The sequence below is a fragment of the Cyrtonyx montezumae genome, unplaced genomic scaffold, assembly GCF_038088225.1.
Source record: "Cyrtonyx montezumae isolate F1298 unplaced genomic scaffold, pur_monq_1.0 scaffold_8, whole genome shotgun sequence".
Classification (NCBI taxonomy): Eukaryota; Metazoa; Chordata; class Aves; order Galliformes; family Odontophoridae; genus Cyrtonyx; species Cyrtonyx montezumae.
Window position 1 is genome coordinate 61,720,794 of NW_027072089.1, and position 18,483 is coordinate 61,739,276.

The 18,483-nt window shown below is 42.5% G+C and overlaps 1 protein-coding gene across 2 annotated transcripts in view; it reads left to right on the plus strand.

Moving 5' to 3' along the window:
* EPB41L4B (erythrocyte membrane protein band 4.1 like 4B) overlaps positions 1 to 18,483 on the plus strand; it is a 164,410-nt gene that overhangs the window by 85,971 nt on the left and 59,956 nt on the right. For both annotated transcript variants that reach the window (XM_065752645.1, XM_065752647.1), the window contains 2 exons: positions 11,157 to 11,338; positions 16,778 to 16,893. In XM_065752645.1, coding sequence (XP_065608717.1) covers positions 11,157 to 11,338; positions 16,778 to 16,893 — 298 coding nt within the window. The remainder of the gene's footprint in view (positions 1 to 11,156; positions 11,339 to 16,777; positions 16,894 to 18,483) is intronic.

Here is an 18,483-nt window from a genome sequence, read left to right on the forward strand (position 1 = left end):
GAACAGATGTGGTTTCTTGTCACAAATATGCAGGGATTTGGTTGGGAAAAGGGGACATTGCTTTGTTTTCACTCGTCTTGCTCTGTCTCTTACACCACCTGAGCAAGGATGGATGTGGTTGCCCCTGCAGTTAGCTAACTAGCACAGATATGTTGCTCTAAATCAACAAGAATCAGAAAGCTTCTTAACTTTTTTCCCTCCTGAAATGAGCACACTTATTATTTAGAAAACATTGTTTTTGACAAGTGACTAATATGAATCTTGTGATTTTAGGAATACTGTTTTTGTTGGAAACAACAAAATGTTTTTAGGGTGAAAACCAAATTATGTGAGAGGATGGAGGAGAGGAGAAATGAGGAAAATGTTTGGTAAACTCTACTGTTAAATGTAGTGGCGCCTTTAGCTTAAAATAAAAGACTGGGAATGTTCTAAAGATATAAATCAGTGATATGCTTTAGATTCATGCTACTGCAGGAAGCCAGTGGTAGTTCATAGATCCACAAACCCAATGCAGAGTCTTGATATGTCCTAGTAGGCGACATACCGAGTTTACCTTGTGCTGAATTATTGCAATTAGTCTTTTCTTAGGAGGGAATGCCACATACACACATAAAAAGAGCGTGTCGTGTTCATCACAGGTACAGCTAAATCAACAAATTTTGTATGCCTCGTAAATGAACCAGGAAGTTGCTTTTAAAGGAAAAAAAAAAAACCCACAAGCCTTGTTCATGGCCTGAAGGAAGTATTGCTTTGTGAATCCAAATGAGGCGTGTTCTCAGGAGCACCCTCTGAACTGTTTGTACAAACTTTCCCCACCCAGTTCTGAAGACTGTTCATTGTGCAAGTCTAAAATCTTTTTACAAGTCCAGTGTGCACTTAGAAACTCTTCTGTAATCTGATTACAGGTGATAAATGCTATTCTTGAGTGATCTGAGCGGGGTAAATTCTTTGAGTACAGTGCAAGGCACTGGAGAAACTGGACTGATCTGGAGTGTGATGTGTAACTTGCTATGTTCTTCCACGTGGTGGGGAATTGCTTGGTGCCGCAAGGCTGAGAGTACCTGCTGGTTCATCTCTGTGTGTGTGTTTCTCCTGCATTTTCTACAGCTGTAAACCAATCCTTTCCCAGTATAACTCAGGGCCAAATTAATGATGGATGTCGACGGCTACTGAAATACGATACTCAAATACAACACTGAAAGTGCTGTTACTTTCAGTAGATTGTCTTAGCGCGGGCTTTTCCTTTACACTTCCATTTTCAGCTATTTTTCTTTAGCTGATGTGAGTCACAGGCAAACGGAACGAACGAATTGGCTTTTGCAATGTATTTCCAAGGCTAGCAATCTGAAATTTGCATGTTTAAGGACAAGGACCAACACATCCTTCCAGAATGTTGTGTCAGTGAACCTATGTGCAAATCAACCAGAAGGAAGATTTATTTCTCTTACTGTGGACAAAACCAAATAATGTATTATGGTTTTTTGATGTAAAATGTCATTCTTTCATTCTGCATAAGCGTGGCATATCTCTTTTCTACCTGAGAGAAACTTTAGACCCTGCAAGTAATTTTGAAAATGGAACTTCCGCTATTTACAAGGAGCTGAGGAACCTGTAGGACAGGGAAAAATTGAAGGTAAGTATATCACTCACTTCTCATTTGTCAAAGCTGGCAGGATGGAGATCTGAAGAAAGGGAGCAGACAGCTCAGTGCTGCAAGCATCTGCCTTCAGATTTTCCACCAGTCGCTCCAGTTGATGTATCCAGCAGGCGGGCTACAACTACCTAGCTCCAGGAGGAGGGGAGAAGACATATCCACCTAACTTGACACATCTCATCTCTGGAAAGACTGCTGATAGGCACCTCTGCCTTATTCTGGCAAAGGAAAACTGAGAAAAACAGTCTTGCGGAGAGTGCTGCCCTCACAGGCCCGGATGAGCATTGCTAAGTCTTCAAAACAGCTGCTGCAGAACAACTAGCATTAGTGGACATAGTGAGGGATTGTATTTCTTGAAATTGATCTCAGACTCTGTACTGTACTTTGAAAAGGGACAGATCCACCAGGATTCTGGTTGCTTGTGTTAAAGGTATGCAGGCCAAGGATGAGAGCCATTTTGAAGTAGTGTTCTACCAAGACTCTGCATCTCAGCTGCACTTGTGCTGCAACATTCAGGATGGAGATTTCGAGCCTCTAAAAAATGAATACTTTTTCCCTACTTTATGGTCAATTTGTAAATGCCTGGAAAAGCACTGTGCTCTATTCCATGCTCATGAATGCTAAAGGGCCTGCAGGAAAATCAGTCCTTTTTTCCACAGACACCAACCAGGCAGGAAGATTCAGCTTCTGAGCACAAACAATGCCAGTCAAAGTAGATAAGCGGTATCATAATGTAAATGGAAGTTGTGGACCACACCAATCTACCTGTTTGTCTCCTGTCATTGTAAGGCAGTGTGTGATAATGAGGAAGACCTTGTTCAACCTCAATTGTTCTCCTTGTTTTTCATGTATTCTCGTACCTGGAAGGGACTGGCCAAATAGGCCTCCTTTCTGACTGTGTGCTGTTTGTCTCATTGCCACTGTGTCACAAAAACAGATAAAAGCTGGATTCAGCTGGAGTTCCTCTTTTAAATGAGTCACTTACAGTAAGTTTCTGCAGGTAACATTCTGCTTCTAACTAATTACTGATGAATGCTTCATGACTGTTCTTGAGAGCAAGACAACTTATTTTTAAACAGTTGATTTCATGAGTGTTAATATGAATTTCGTTTTAAGGTTCTCAAATCAGGCCTCGCTGTGCACTGACTACTGTGTGTATTAGTAAGATAACACAGAAAACATAAGCACGTCTTCTGCGATCACTTTCCTATTTTCAGCATATAACAACCTTCAGTTTTGAACTGGAGGAAAAGGGTTTTTTATTTTTTTCTTTAACCCAGTTTTTTTAATCCAACTTTAGTAAAGATTATGGTTTTTATTTATAATTTCTTTTTTTTGGGGGGTGGGGGAGGGAGAGTGGGGACTTTTTAAGTAGAGTCTTAGCAGATTTGCCACAGAAAGAAGTTAGGAAGTTCCACCAGCCTGATATCTTACCTCCGGTGTTACTTCTTGGCTTTGAGTTTCTGGGATAATGGCTTTTTCTTGTCTCTGTGGGACTGCTTTTGATTTGGTAGCATCTTATTTTCCATGACACGTTGCATGTCCATATGAATTGAGGAAATGCAAAGAAAATGGCATGATTTCTTCTTATGAAGAAATCTGATTCAATTTCTCTCTGAGAGAAGAAGCATTCATAATGGCTGCCATAGTCATCAAACCTGAAAAATGAGGACCCTTCCAATTTAAAAAGTAAGATAAAAGCTGAGCTATTAAACAACCAATGAAAATACCCCGAGAGTTTTGTTTTCTCTTGCCATCAAAATTAGATTTTCAATTTTGATTTCTTATTGTACTTCCAGTCTTCTGAGTTTGTAACATGTTTGTGTTTTCCCTTCTTTGACTTTTTCTGTAGTAGTAGTCTGACCTTCAACTTTAAAGTACCAAAACCTGTACCTTACAGTGTCAAAAACAGAATTAAAGCATGAACAAGTAGAAAAAAAAAAAGGAAAACCTACTATTCTTGAAATAACAATATCATATGTTAAAGGATTATATACATTATATATATATATATTTAAATAAAACAAAATATCCTTTGCTTCTTGCCTTCTGAAGAAAATGGAAGAAACAGCCACAGCAGTAGTAGTAGTAGGAAGTACTGATCTACTGCAATTTAAACTCCAGGTAATAAGATACCTAAGTATTTTATTTTCCCCACTAAATCCATTATAAGCTGTGCTAGTATTATAATCACAATGGTTCACCTGTAAGCTATCAATTCCTGCAGTATTTTTTTAAGACAAGAGGTAATGGTCTCAAGTTGCACCAGGGGAGGTTCAGGTTGGATATTAGGAGAAATTTCCTCCCAGACAGAGTGGTGAGGCAGTGGCACTGCTGCACAGGGAGGTGGTGGAGTCCCCGTCCCTGGAGGTGTTCAAGAGCCGTGTGGATGTGACACTGAGGGACGTGGTCAGTGGGCATGGTGGGGGTGGGTTGGACTGGATGATCCTTGTGGTCTTTTTCAACCTTAATACTTCTATGAGTTTTAGAACCTTAGGAAAGTAGAAGTAGAAAAAGTTGCTCCTTATGAGCCTAGAAGGGCTCTGTTTGTTATCAGTCATTTTCAAATTCTACTGTTGCATTCAATATATATCTTATTTTCAATTTCTGAACTTAAAAAATAGTCTGGAAGTTGCTTTTAAGATGAAATGAAATTTTTTTGCTGGAAATCTGTTGAGTTGCTCAAGTGTTGCATAGAAACATAGATAGGACAGCTTGTAAGACTGAGAATAACCTTGCTGTATGTGCTGAGTGATTGATTTTGTGTAACTTTTACCTCTTGATGAAACTTTTTACTTGCTATACACTGTACCTGTTCAGTGGCTATACTGATAATGTGTTTAAAAGAATGACAAAAATCTGTAACCTAAACGGAGTCCTCTTGTGTGGCGATGATGTCAGGTGCAGTCATGCTAGACTTCAAAGTTATGGCACATTCAGGTGACCCTGTTTCTTTGGAGGGCATTGGAAACGTGGAATCAGATTACTCGGGGAGCATGACACTTCTACAGTTTAATTTATTTTAAAAGAGTTTTTTGAAAGTATTTCAGCTTTTACAGTAGATTTTTAAGCCCTGCTGTGGTGGTTGGGGCCAGGCATAGTGAGCGGCAGGTGGCTTACGTGTTGCTGGTCCCTTTCCTCCCCTTCCTCTCCATCTTCTTATGCTTCTGCTTCCCTGATTTGCACAAACTGCTCTATTTTCTTCTCTTGTCTACTCTCAGTTAGTTCTATTTTCCCTGTTGTGTCTTATTTGTTTGTTTGTTTGTTTGTTCTACTCTAGAGGTATCTGTACTCAAATTTCCTGGGGCTTTTCAGGTATTTTGGATCCTACGTAGTATTCCTGATAGCTTTTCCTAGACATTGGAAGATGCTTCTCACCAAAATTCCTTCAGTGCTCTGTGATGTTTGGCTATTACTCATGTAACTCTCCCTGCAGAAGGTGAAATGAGAAAGGCAGGAGTGTGCCTAGCTTGGAAGAGCTGAGTTACTTCATGAGTTAAATGGCAGGGGAAGCTGTCACCTGGGTTAGCCTGCTCCTTGCCTTTGCTCCCAGAATACCCCCGTGTTACCAGCTGGTTTCCCAAGCACAAGCTGAGAGGGGAGGGCTGCACTGGCTCGAGGTGGGATTTTGTCTGTCTCAGAAAATTTTGTCTTCCTTTTGGAACTACTTTTGGAATTCTTCTCATCTGCAAGGACATCTGTGACAATGAATTTTTTTTGACAGGTGATTAAATATCATTAGCTATCGTTATCATTAATTAAAACAGTTTGTAAATGAAGAAAAGCAAGTTCAGTTCCCCAGTGGGGATATTTTGCATGACACTTCTGCAAGGCGGTATTTTTTTAATGATCTTTTTATAGATAAGGTGAAGTCTGTGAGGACAATGGCTGTATCGAGCTGAGGTTTGTTCCTTGGTGCTTTATTAGAACATGCTTTGCCGCAGGCTCTGCAGATTAATTGGAAGCTGGATCTACTCCTGCTTCAAAGCTCAGCTCAGCTTCTCCTAATGCAGGAATTGGTGCATCTCCTACAGGAGAAACTCTTTCTGCTCTCCCTGTTGTTTTTCAACACCTGCTTTCTCATAGCCATTTCCTCCTCCCTTCCTGGCTGGCTGGTTGGGCTGGGAGAAAGCTGCTGGCTGCCCATCTGCTTCCAGGGTGGAAGAAATACATGGCTTTCTGAGGTGTCCCTACAAATGGATGAGGACTGCTGCTGTGCATCTCTCCAGTTCTGTCATCTGCTGGTATCAGGGCAGAGCATGGAAGTATGACAGTGGGGTCAGCTTTAGGTATGCTTTCTACATTTTAGTAAGCTAAGAGATCTTGGTTATGTGGTGCAGGGGGAAAAAATCATATAGGTAAGCATGTAGGGATCATAGAATCATAGACTGGCTTGGGTTGGAAAGGGTCTTAAAGACTATCCAGTTCCAAGCCCCTGCCATGGGCAGAGTTGCCACTTACTAGACCAGGCTGCCAAGGGCCCTATCCAACCTGGCCTTCTTTACTTAGGAACGCTTGTTGCTGTTCTATGTCCCGGTCCTTGGGTGCAAAAATGAAACTGCGCCCTTTTTCTTTTATAAGCAGTCCTCCCTCCGTAGTCTGGCTTCCCTTCATATGCAATGCTGAGACCTCTCAAAATCTTCTGTTTCAGCACACTGGCTCTGGCTGTTAAATGATCCTTGCTCAGGGCACCACATTCTTTCCCCATTTCAGTGCTGCCCAGAAAGAACTTTCTGGTGTGCTAGTTATTTCCATGCTTTCTGTGGCACTTAACGCGTGGCACAGGGAGTGTACGAGATTCTGAATAAGTTGAAAGCAAGCTTTACTAAAAGTTCACTTGTTTCATTTTGAACTTCTTTTGAAGCATGGGCAGGGAATAAGCCCAAAGACTCCTTTCTATTTTTCCTCCAAATGCAGAGACTAAACTAAAAAGTGAGTGCTTGGCTTGACACAGCTGTGAAATCTCATCCCCCAGCTGCTGTGGTGAAGCTTAATGTGCAGTCACTGCTTTCATTAGACTTCTGAGAGTCTGCTTCACTCATACACGTTAAGGTGCACCTTAGTGATCCCTCTGACTGCTGGTTGGGAGTGCATCTACAGCCTACAAGAGGAGAGAGAGAACACGGACAGGGTACAGGCATGCTCTGGGATAGAGGTGAGGAGCACCTGCAGGTCTGTGTGGTAGTGTTCTCCAGGAGAATGAGAGTGGTAGCTGGGAATGTGGTATGGAAAGGCAAATATATATTTTTTTTATCTGTCATAGTCAAAATGAGAGGTACTGCTACACCATCCTGTTGTGAGAGAAAAATCCTGCATGGGTTGGTTATGACCTTAGTGCATGTGAAGGGTCCAGGATGCAGCTCGGGAGGGATGAATGCTCTTAGTTCTAAGCAACCTGCTTCACAGCTCAGGAGGGAGGGACACCTGGCTGCTTTAGGAAACAGTGCTGTTCCTGAAGATGAGAAGCTAAATGTGAGTCAAGAGCTGCATGCTATTTAGGAGAAAGCAGATGTCATTTTGCAGTATATACACAAGAATTGGTCCCGTAGGACATGGGAAGCATGTAATGCCTCAGTACGAATGCACAATGCCTCAGAGATGGAGCAGGGGGTGAGTGTGCAGAACGGAGTGCAGGAATGATTGGAGCTATAGAAAATGTGATGAGTGAGGGACCACTGAGAGTTCAGAGTGCTTCAAACTGGAGGAAGATGTGAAAATTATTTTCACAAACATGGACTTCTGTAGCAAAAAATAACTTGTTTATTGAATCTGTGATGGATGGGAGGAGAAATAAGAGGCCTAAACTGCAGTGAAGGTAACATAGGTTAAATGGAAAAGGTAAGTGCAGGCATGGCTTGACACTGAAATAGATTGTACAGGGAGCTCATAAAGTCTGCTATGGAAGGTTTTAAAGGTTTAGCTCAGGCAGTCAACTGGTGTAATGTGGGCCTGAGGGGTCCATTTGTGAGGAGAAAGGTGAAAAATTCAGTCTTCTGATTTCTTTCTGAATACCTTTCTATTCCCCATTTTTCCTGATCTCCTAACACGTTTGTCTGTGTGAGTTGTACAGCAGAGGCATGGTTCAGTAATGCAGCAGGTAGCTGGTGTACATTACATTTGAGAGTTCCATCTGAAAATATCTTCTAAACCAAAGAGTGAGAGCTGTTAACATTGGGATAGAGAGCTAGTAATGAAAATAAAATTCAAACAATGGAAAAACTAAAGAGAAAATATATACAGATTGACATATTCCTCAACAGGCTGTCTTTTTGGTAAGAAGGAAGTAACTGTGGAATTTTGTGGCTAATGGCAATACCAAGTGTCTGTGAATTTTAATTGTCTTTTTTGAAGGTCCACCTGGGGCTGCAGAAGCATCAGAAGTGCTTTGCCTGTGTGCAGAATGGGGAGGGAAGAAATGTTTTCGTCCTGTAGAGAACTGTCTGTAGGGCACTGCCTTTTTTCTTGAAGGGCAAGAGTTGGTTAGATAGGGAACAGCTGGAGCTTGATCAGAAAACTCAACAGGTAAATAAAGAAGGAAACCTGCACAACAGCCTATTGCCTGTTGAAAGGCAAAGCAGATGTGAAACATTGGTATTTACAAACAAATACAGGAGAAAAGATGAAATCCCATATCTGCCCATGTCTGCATATAGTTTGAGAGCGTTAGTTGATGTATAGGGAACAACTTTGAAAACCTGGAGAGAGTAGGATATAGTCAGAAAGCTGACAGTGAAATTACTGATTTACTTGCATCAGTGGATGGAGAAGGATGTATGAGCACTTCCAGTATTCAGCTAAGTCAGAAACAAGAAATAGAAAGGAATGTTAATGGCAGAAAAAGATGCACTGGGGGAAAAGTATAAAGACATTAGATTTAAGATAGTGGGAGAACACTAAAATTACTGAAAATAGTTGTGACATCACTGCTAAATGATGCTACAGTGATGTCAACTAGATACCATCTGGTAGCAACTACACTATGATGCCTAATGTGCTCCCAAATTAAACAGTATTGAGTACACAGAATAGGAATTTGGACAATTTATTGTATATATTTTTTTGGTTAACTGTCAGCTTCTCTAGAAGACTGAGGCTGCTGCAAGCATGGTAGAATCAATGTGCTCTATGCCAGCCCAGAGTGTGTTTGTGCAGAACCCTTAGATGGGAAGGAGGGCACAGATGTGAAGTCTTCCTCACACAACCCCATATCCATCAGAAGTGCAGGAGATAACTGAGTGGCAAGATGAGACTGTGCCTGTTTCTGCCAGCCCCAGAAGAGAGCAGGTGACTGCGTTCTTTTAGTTGGGCCAGTGTTTTCAGTAGGGGATTGCCCATCAGAATGCTCTGCATGGGCTTGGATTTCAATACACATCTGAATACCAGCTTTGTTGGGCTCTTCTTTGAAATAAAGGTCATTCTGCATTTTATGTGACGAGAGCTCTCCTGACTGGACAGTCTAGAAATTCATCTAGAGAACTTGGTGCAAAATCAGAATCGTGCCAGGGCTGTTCGGTTCACTCAATTGCCCAGGCCATTCCTGTTTTAGCATGAGAGCTTCCTCGTGCCCATAGAAATATCAGGAGTCAATGTAAGGATTCAGTATGATCTCATTCATTTTGAGAAGACTGGTGAAAAGTCTGCTAAACAAACCTGCCAGCCAGTGAAATGAAAGCAATTCCCAAATTTGTGGTGCTTTGTGTCCTGAAAATGTTGCATCGTAGACTGGAAAAGCAAGATATGCTGAGACTCCAGCTCCAAATTGATAATATTTCCATTCTGTGAACAAAACCACCTCTCTGTCAAAAAATGTCACTTCAATCCAAAGAGCTTGAAGGGAGAGTGCAGGTGAGCTGTTACAATTAGTGTGCAATCTCATTAGCCTGTACCATTTTTTCCCCAGTAGGCACTTGGTTAATTTGATTATAACAGTGAAGATATAGTACAGTTTCAAAAGACTGTCCTGGATTATCTGAGCTCACCAATGCTCTTCCCTGTGTATCTGACCCCTATTTGTGTTGTTACCTTAAGGCAAATAGAGCATCAGAAGTGCCTTTATTGGCAGCCCTTGCTACATGCTGGGAGCCTGCCAAGGTGAATACACAAAGCCTTCCCCTCCCCACCTCCTGCTTTCAGAAAGGTAACCTGCATGAAAGCGTTATTCAATTGCTACCCAGTCAGAAACCTCATGCTGTCAGTTGTTGCTAAGAAGGCAGTCGTTACTCATGATGCACTGAGTTGCACGCTTCAGCATATCCTTGGAAATGATGCAGATGTGTGCGTGTCCAGATGACTTGTTAATTTTGCTTTGAATCAGTAAGTAATCTGCAGAGAACATATGTAGCGAGTAGTGAGGTATAATTCATTCTTTGCTCCTTTAATTATTCTGTTTGTCTTTATTCCATGTTGTCAGGTTTTCAGCTGCTGTTGGTAACAGGAGCAAACTGAACTCTGATGTGGGTGGAGAAAATTTTGTTAGCGTTTTCCAAATGGACAGGGTTTTTTTCTTTTCTTTTTTTTCTTTTTTTTTTTGGGGGGGTGGTGGTGTGCTGGAGAATGAATTGATTTACAGCAACTGTTGTCTAATGCAGTACTGCAGAATTAGATAGAATGTTATAAATGTTTTAAAGACACCATTGAAGGGAGTACATCCAAGTCATTTGCAGGATCTGTGTAAAATTATGTCAATCTTTTTTGGTTGCTGGCATGTTTGTAGGCATGCCTCATCGTTTGAGATGATAAACTGAAACAACATCCATTATAACTACTGAAGAAAAGTAGTATGTCACATGACCCACCTAAGTTAGAGATGATCAGTTAAAATGTTAGTGTCTCTGTTTCTCTGTATGTTGTGGATTGACAACTTAGTCTCATAAGTAAACTTACGCAACAACAAAAGGTATTTACCAGCAGAGATGTGATCCCTTTATGACCTAGTGCTATTCTCTGTGTTGTTACCCAAAACCTTTTCTTTTCAATGGCATCTTTCTCCATTTTTTGATAAGTCCTGTATTTTTCACGAAGCCTTTTCACTGTTATTTTGTAGCCCTAAATTGTCACAGGAATATAAGGTAATTCGAGGACTGTTCTTCGCTTTGCTTTTCAGACAGATTCACTTTAAAGGAATTATTATTTGTTTCCTGACCTTTTTCCTATTGGGGGTGAAACTGCAAATTCCTGCGAAACACATTTTGATGTTTTTTGAGAGTCCTATTCCATAGTTCAGTTAGAATGTAACTGGGTGAAAGACTCCAGCACAGCTTGTGCAGTGTGCAGAATCAGAAAGAATTCTCACCTTAAAGTCATGCCAAACAAGCAGAGGAGTCCTTTTTCCTCATCCTGTGATGCTTCTGTTAACAGGAAAGTATAGAAGTCATTAAAAATTGTTTGCAACATAAAGAAAACTATTTTTTTCCCCCCAAAGGAAATTTGCACTCTGTTCCCTCCAAAAGTGCAAGTTATCCTTCCATTTCCCACTCTAACTTGAACTGAATTTATTTTGTAGCTACCCCTTGAACAACAGCGATCTGCATCAGTTCAACATTGAGGAGAATGGCGGAGCACCGTATGCCGCAAAAATGCCTGCGAGGCACCACCACCATCACCGCCACCACCACCACCACGCCAACTACGGCGCCCTTGCTCCTGACAGCAAAGACATTGTTTCTGGAGTTCCAAACCCAAACAGTAAGTGTACCGCTGTCGGCGTCGTGTCAGTAGCTGAGCTGGTTTTAGGGTTTTCTCTGGGAAGGAGGCAAAGGAAAGGAAAACATCACACCTTTCATTTTTCCTCTGTGAAGAATATACTTCTTATTATTTTCTAATTTGGTACTGTGTGCAAATGAGACAAGATGTACTGTTTCTTGGCTTTGCTATGGGACTGTGGGATTTGGTGCTAGGTTGGTGTTCTGCAGCTGAGCAAATATCCAATTAGTCACAGATACCGAGTCTCTAGCTTCTTGGCACAGGTTATTTTTTCATCGTTACTGTTTATCTGAATATGGCAAACCTATCCCCATCCACCATTGTCTTTTGCTGATCTGCCCAGCTGGCCTTCAGCCCTCGTTGTTCGGATCTGGCTCTTGTTTTCATGTCTGGGCACAAGCTGCAGAAATTTTGGAGCACTGGGCAAACACCATTGTGCTCTCTGTTTTGATACTGGGGTCCACAGCTGTGGGGGAGGAGTAGCTGAAGAAAAAATATTGTGCTGAGGCTGAGTACAGTCCAGTGCAACAAACTCTCTTGGCTTTTTAAGAAAACTTCTGCAAATGCCATAGATTTTGGTAAGAGTGGCAAAGATGCGTTCCCATTCACAGGCTCTCATAAATGTCAGAGAAAAAGAAGAAAAGCTCAGAAATACCTGAGAAGCTGTATAAAAAAGAACTGTTTTACGCTGGCAAAAAGACACAGAGAGACGTCTGTCAGAAGCACTCTTTTCATGCCTAGGGGTTTACTGTCTTCCACAGCACTGGTGCTCTTCCTTCTTGAGACAGAGTGATGTCTTTCTCTGTGGTGTGTAGGAAGGGCACGCTTCACCGTACTGACTTCAGTCCCAGTGGTTGGCACCACCTTGGCTGGCAGTAATGTGGACGATCCCCACTCAGCCCCAGCTGCCGCCCGTGGAGTACCCTCACTTGTTCTGTGGAGAAACTCTGGGCATGTAGAAAGCAAAGAGGAGAGAAACTTGCCTGTTTCTGATATAGCCTTGGAGAGTTCAGGTATACATCTCTGCTGCTGCACATGTATGGGCTTGTAAAAGGTGCATAGCTCGGCCAGATTTTTGTAGGTTTACACAAAAACTGTAAGGAAAACATCCCTGCCATTGAGCAATCCTGTTTCTTGCTCTCCAAATTTATAGACTCTGCAGTGTGTGAGATGCTGTAACTGTATAAGGATTTCAGAAGGTGAACAAAACAAGGTGTGACCTATTATTTTCTTTACTTCAGGGGTATGCTAAGTCTTCCTCTGTCCGTATTTTGGCTTTATGGATGTGCGTCACTCTGAGGTAGTTTCCCTAACAGATGCGTATCAGTTTGTAACCAGAATCTCATCATGGATGATGCTAGGTGCTCTTGGCTCCTGGCTGTCCTCCCTCAGCAGCTGTGCATAGGCACCTGTCAGTGCAGATGCTTTATTCAAACTTTGTGTCAGAAACCCAGACAGCTTTTCTTTAGTTTTCTTTCCCAAGGAGAAGGAGGCAGCAGATTTTAGCAGCGAAGCACAAGGAAGAAAATGCAAGGAAGGCATTGTGAGTGTTTGAAAAACAAGTCCTAAGCAGCAATATGAATTGCATGCTGGGGCTTTAGATGAATCTACTCCCTTAGCAGCAATCTGCAGTAGATCTGCTGTACTCCTCTATGCTTGTGCACTGAATGCTCCACCTCAGAGGACCTGCAGAAGGGAAAATGCTGCTGTGGCATTGCTGTGGTGAGGCTGCCAATGGGAAAGGGGGTGCTGTCTGCTTGATGAAGCGGGGCCGAAGGCTGCATGCAGCCTGCCAGCCTGGTGCTGCAGGAGCCAGACGCCTTCCCATGGCTCTGTTCCAGCCTCTATTTTTATTTCCCAAATTAGAGGTGAAGCATGCCAGTGGAAATGCAGCCAATGCCAGCAGCAGTGCTGCTGAGGGCCTGGGCCCTGAAGACACTGCAGGCCTGCCTGTCCCTCTCTCCAGGGGCTTCCTCATGGCCCAGGCCCCCACATCTCCTGCAGGCCATCAGCATCTGCCCCAGCAGTGCTGTAGCAGGACCAGATTCCAATTCCTACAACCCTGCTCTGCTGGGAAGTGTAATAACAGTAATAATGTTTCCTGCACCAGGCCACTACTCCAGCACACAGGCCAGACACTGCATCCTCTGCCCAGCAGCTACCAGACTCCCAAAGCAGCCCAGATTTTGGCCCCTTTGAGGAAACACAAAGGAACATGAGTGCCTCCTGCACAGGGGCTTTGTAAGCTGGCTGTCCTGAATGCCAACTGGCCGCCTCAATGCAGATCTCGTCGTGGTCCCCAAAAGCGCATTTCCCCCAAAATGTAGCCCTCTATTAGAGCAGGCTGCTGCTTGTGCTTTTGTAGTGGTGATGGTGTGGATGGGACAACCTCCCTGGAAACCCTGGATCAAAACTACCCCTTTGTATGCTGGGTGCCAGCTCCATTTGGAGATCAACCTTCAGCACCTTGGCTGTCAGCTGCCTCTCTGGGACCTCATGTATGGCAGTGTGGGACCAGAAACACCGACGCTGAGAGAGGAGATGCTTTCACAGGTCTGGATAAGGACTGTGGGGACACAGGGGCTTCTGTCTGGCTGAAAGCTGTATGAAAGGGTTCCCACTGGGAAAGTGTTTCTACGAAGTACGTGGTCACTAACCTGAGGACACTTTCAGGAAGAAGGGTGCTTGTGACCAAAATACCTCCAGAGGACGTGCTTGGAAGGCTGGAAGATTCACAAGAGGAGTATCCTAGCCAAATGGAAACCTCCCTGGAGGCTGAAAGTAGTGAGGCTGTGCATGCCAGCTTGGCTACATGATGGTTTTCCAGGGGACCTTGAGTATTTTGTTACTTGCTCCAGTTCCTACGGGACAGACCCATCTCTCAGCTTAGAAGTGATTTTAATTGTATGCAAACTGGAACTTGAAGTGGCCCACTTGTCAGTACATAGCATGTGATTGAGAGAGGGGAGAATATGCCTGGATTTTCTTCCCATAGATATGCTATGATAAACTACAAAATTTCAGTGCCGACTCACAGGGTATGGGAAGGAGAGGTGCACATGCGGGTATGGGCAGCCAAGGTTCCCTTTAAAATACTGCTGTGTGTTTCACAGCAGGTACACAGCCTGGGAGTTTGTTACAGAAAACAAACCCAGGCCAGATCTGCCTGATTTTTCACATTCCAAGTTGTTTGTCTACTTTGATTACTGGAAGAAGTGAAATTGGGTGAAATAAATCTGGTGTGTGTTTGCGAAGGCATTTCAGCAGAAGATGTTTTCCTGCATTCAGACTAATTATGGTATTTGCAGTGCTGCCCTTCACCTTAAATCTAGAATACACAGAGTCTATTTTTTCATGCAGGAGATCTTTCCTCTTGTATTCTCACGGTCACTGTACCAGGGACCACTGTGTTTAGCAGCAGCCAGCCTTGCAGTGCCAGCACCGCTCACTGAGCCGAACTGGGACAGCAATGTTGTACGTGGATTACCACGTGCACGTGAGCAAACCCACTGGCAGCAGCTGGGGCTGTCACAGAAAACAGCTGCCAACAAGTACATCATGTTAGCCCACAGAATTTTTATGGCAGAAAATGACAAATGGGAAGAAGAGGCTCAGCTTGCCTTCCAGGCAAGGGGGCTGAGGCTGCAGGTTATCACTTTAAAAAAAAAAAGACATCCTTTATTCCTGACTTGCATGATGCAAAAGTCCCTGTGTAAACATGAGCAGAGGATGGTAAAATACAGGCTGAATTTCAGGCTGGAACATTGCTTTGTAAAAATACAGTCCTGCCAGATCCTTTCTTGAAATGAAAGCCTGGTTTGCCAAGACCTAATGCTGACTCAGTAAATGTATGCCAATTTTTTGCCTTTTATTGATATATGTATTTTTTATCTGTTTGTAAGGTTGAATAAAAAGGCTAAAATAGCTTGCTTGGTTTCTGAAGCTATCTGTTAAAAAAAATCAAAGGCAAAAAAACAAACAAAAAACAAAAAACCCACCATCTAACACGTCAGTTTTAAATTGCAGCAAATGTGCATACTTCAAATAATGCACTTTTCCCCTCTGTTTCCTCTTGACAGGTGATAGAGTGTCCATGTTTCTTTAAAAAGAATCACCATGTAGTCTTATCTGATGGCTGGGATAATTTTTTCACTGGTACAGTCAGGTGGTTTCACAGTATTATGTCCATGGAAGCAACCATAATGTTAGAAATGCTGAACTTTGCCATCATCAGCTTTTGATGAGTGACCACCAATGGGAGATTAGTGCTGATGTCGTAACCCCTTCTAGGCCACTGTTACTTCTGACTATGTTTCACCTGTGCCACAGTAGCTTTTTGCTTATATCCCTCTAATCTGGCATTAGCAGTTTGTCTCTAGTCAGCAAAGCCCTTAATGTATATTTAAACAGCTGTAGAATTAGATCTTGAGTGAGCAATATTTAATATTCTTAGGACAGCTTAAGAAACTGATCCAAACGGAACTGCAGGCAGTGCAAAGCTTTTATTGATTTCACTGGGCTTTGAATCAGACTCCAGAGAGTACTGAATTGTTCCCAACTATTATTACCTAGAATCTATGGCAAAAAGAAATGCAGAAGGAGGGAGGGATTCGTTAAATCATCATGCAATGAAGCTCTCATTTTTCTCAGAATACTTGCAAATATGCCACACCATCCCTAGGATGCTGTGTCACAAAAATATTTTACCTTGTCTTTCTCTGTCAGTGCTCAAAATCTTGTCTTTTGTCTTTGCTCAAAATCTCTGTTGACAAAGCACAGCAAATTCCTGACAACATTCTTAAAGAGACTGGCATATAAATAAAGATATCTGAGTGGAGCCAAAAGCTATACTCTGATCTCTGTACACATCACATGTTCTGAGAGAGGCACCTTGGCCGCATAAATAAGTTCTCTGATGTCAGTGAGGTTGACATCAGTGTCAACTCTATTGCATGTAGGGGGTGGCTGGAAGAAGAAGCTTGCCCTTAAGCTGGGAAAAGCCCTGCCAAAGTGTAGGGGTGGGAGAAAATGAGCCGGGGGGGTGGGGGAGGAGGGATTTTTTGCTAAAGAGAAAAAAGAAAAATGACCCAACAGGTAAAATGACCCAACAGGCACTGGAGCAAGCCACCAGAGATGTTGTAGAGTATTCTTCTCTGGAGAAATTCAAGACTCCCCTGGTCACTTTCCTGTGCAACCTGCTTTAGCAGGGGATTGGACGAGGTGATCTCCAGAGGTCCCTTCCAACCCCTATAATTCTGTGATTCTATGACATTTCTGAAAGATTTTAGATGGTCTTAGAGGGAAGACGGTGTGCTGACCTCCAGCTCTTCAAACATAGTTCAGTGACTTGCTCTGCTGTTCTTCTGTAGCCTCCCTTCAGACTGTGTTTTCTTTCTTTCTCTCTCTTGGGCATTTCTTTAGAATTGAGCTCAGGACTTCCCCTTCTTTATGATGAAACCTCTCATCTGAAGAAAATAGAAACGGAGAGTGTGAAGGTAGTTGGACCATGGCCAGCCCTGCACGTCAGCATGAACAAGGTATAGCGTATATATACATATTTTTACATATATATGACAGAGAGCCCTTTGTCACTTCATATGCAGAAGCCTCTGCTTTTCACTTTCAGTTCAAATCAACATTCATCTCTAACTGTCTTGCTTTTTATCACCTCTCACCATCTCCTTGTGGGGCAGGGGCTTGGTTTTTTGATTTAGAAATTCCCTCCTCACCTTTTAAAATTTCAAAAGCTGCTGCAACAATGTCATGATGTAGTTTTAGTTTGGTTGTGAAGAGTTAATCATTTAGGTGGCCCTGAGCTGTAAAAAAATAACAACACTTAAAGTGATACAGAAAAAAACAAGAAGTTATTTCTCTACATGATGTGTTTGTGTTAACTCCTCCTCTGATAATTGATATTACTGGGTGCTTGATCAATGGACTTCTGCAGGGGTGGCAAAACAGCTGTGTCTCATTGCTTCTACTGGAGGCTTCTAGGTCAGGGGGTCCATATGAGGCAAAATCCACTTGACCCTATTCTGTGGTATGCCTTGAGGTGAGTCTGGATTAGAGCTACAGAAGTCTGCAGCAAGCACTCTGGGGTTAGTCCTGAGCTGAGCCCAGTGGAGCCAATGAGACGTTGCCACTGGATTCCAGTGAGGAGGGTCTGTCCACCCAGGGACTATACAGATGTTAAAACAAACATTTTTGGACTGTTTTCTGTCAGTTCAAGGGAAAACTCAAATTATTTTACCTTGGATTTGAAGGCAGCTTTTTATTATTAATGCTACTCAGCAAGCATTAAGGAAGTTATAATCAGATATTGGGCTATCTTTTCTATGTTCTAGGTAATTGAAGTCAATATGTTGTGGAAACTGTAATGATCCTATTCTGCTCTCTATATCAAGAGCACTTATCAGGTTGTGTCTTCCCTGATGCACTGGGTTTTCCCTCATCAAGAACTGTTAGAAGAGACATGAGGCAATGACCTATGTTGTAAGGCATTGTATTGAAGGTGCTGAATTAACGTCTCAAGGTGAAATATCTTAGACTTCTGCCCAAATCTATTCATTACTAGCTGTGAAGAGCTGTCGTTGTTTGGTATGAAGGGGGCTAAAAAGTTAAATTGTAAAGGAGGTAAATAAGGAAATGGAAAATCCTGCTCCACTCCCTGGTTATTTGCCAGGTTCTATAAATATTCTTAACTGGAAATAACTACAGTTTTTTATAGGCAAAGCTAATTAAGCACTGACATAGTTTGCCAAAGGAAAATTCTTCATCTCGTGGGTTCATCCGGTGAATACCCAGTGTCACATGAGGGGAGCACTGTAGTTCAGTTGTAATTCTTGATACTCTGTCTTAACTCCAGCTCAGAACACATACTTACATCTAAAGCCCAAAACGTGCTTTAAAAGATAGTCCTACATTACTGACCTTATTGACGGCTCGGTTTGGCATCTAAAAAGGGCTAAAGCAAAGCATCTGGAGGACTCTTCCATGATGACCATAGTGCAGAAGTGGTTAAACTAGTTTGGCTTGTGTTACCCTTGTGATCTCAAAATGAGTGGATTTATGACCTTTTTTTAAATTAAAAGAGAACTTAGAACACTTCAGTTCTATATTCCACCATA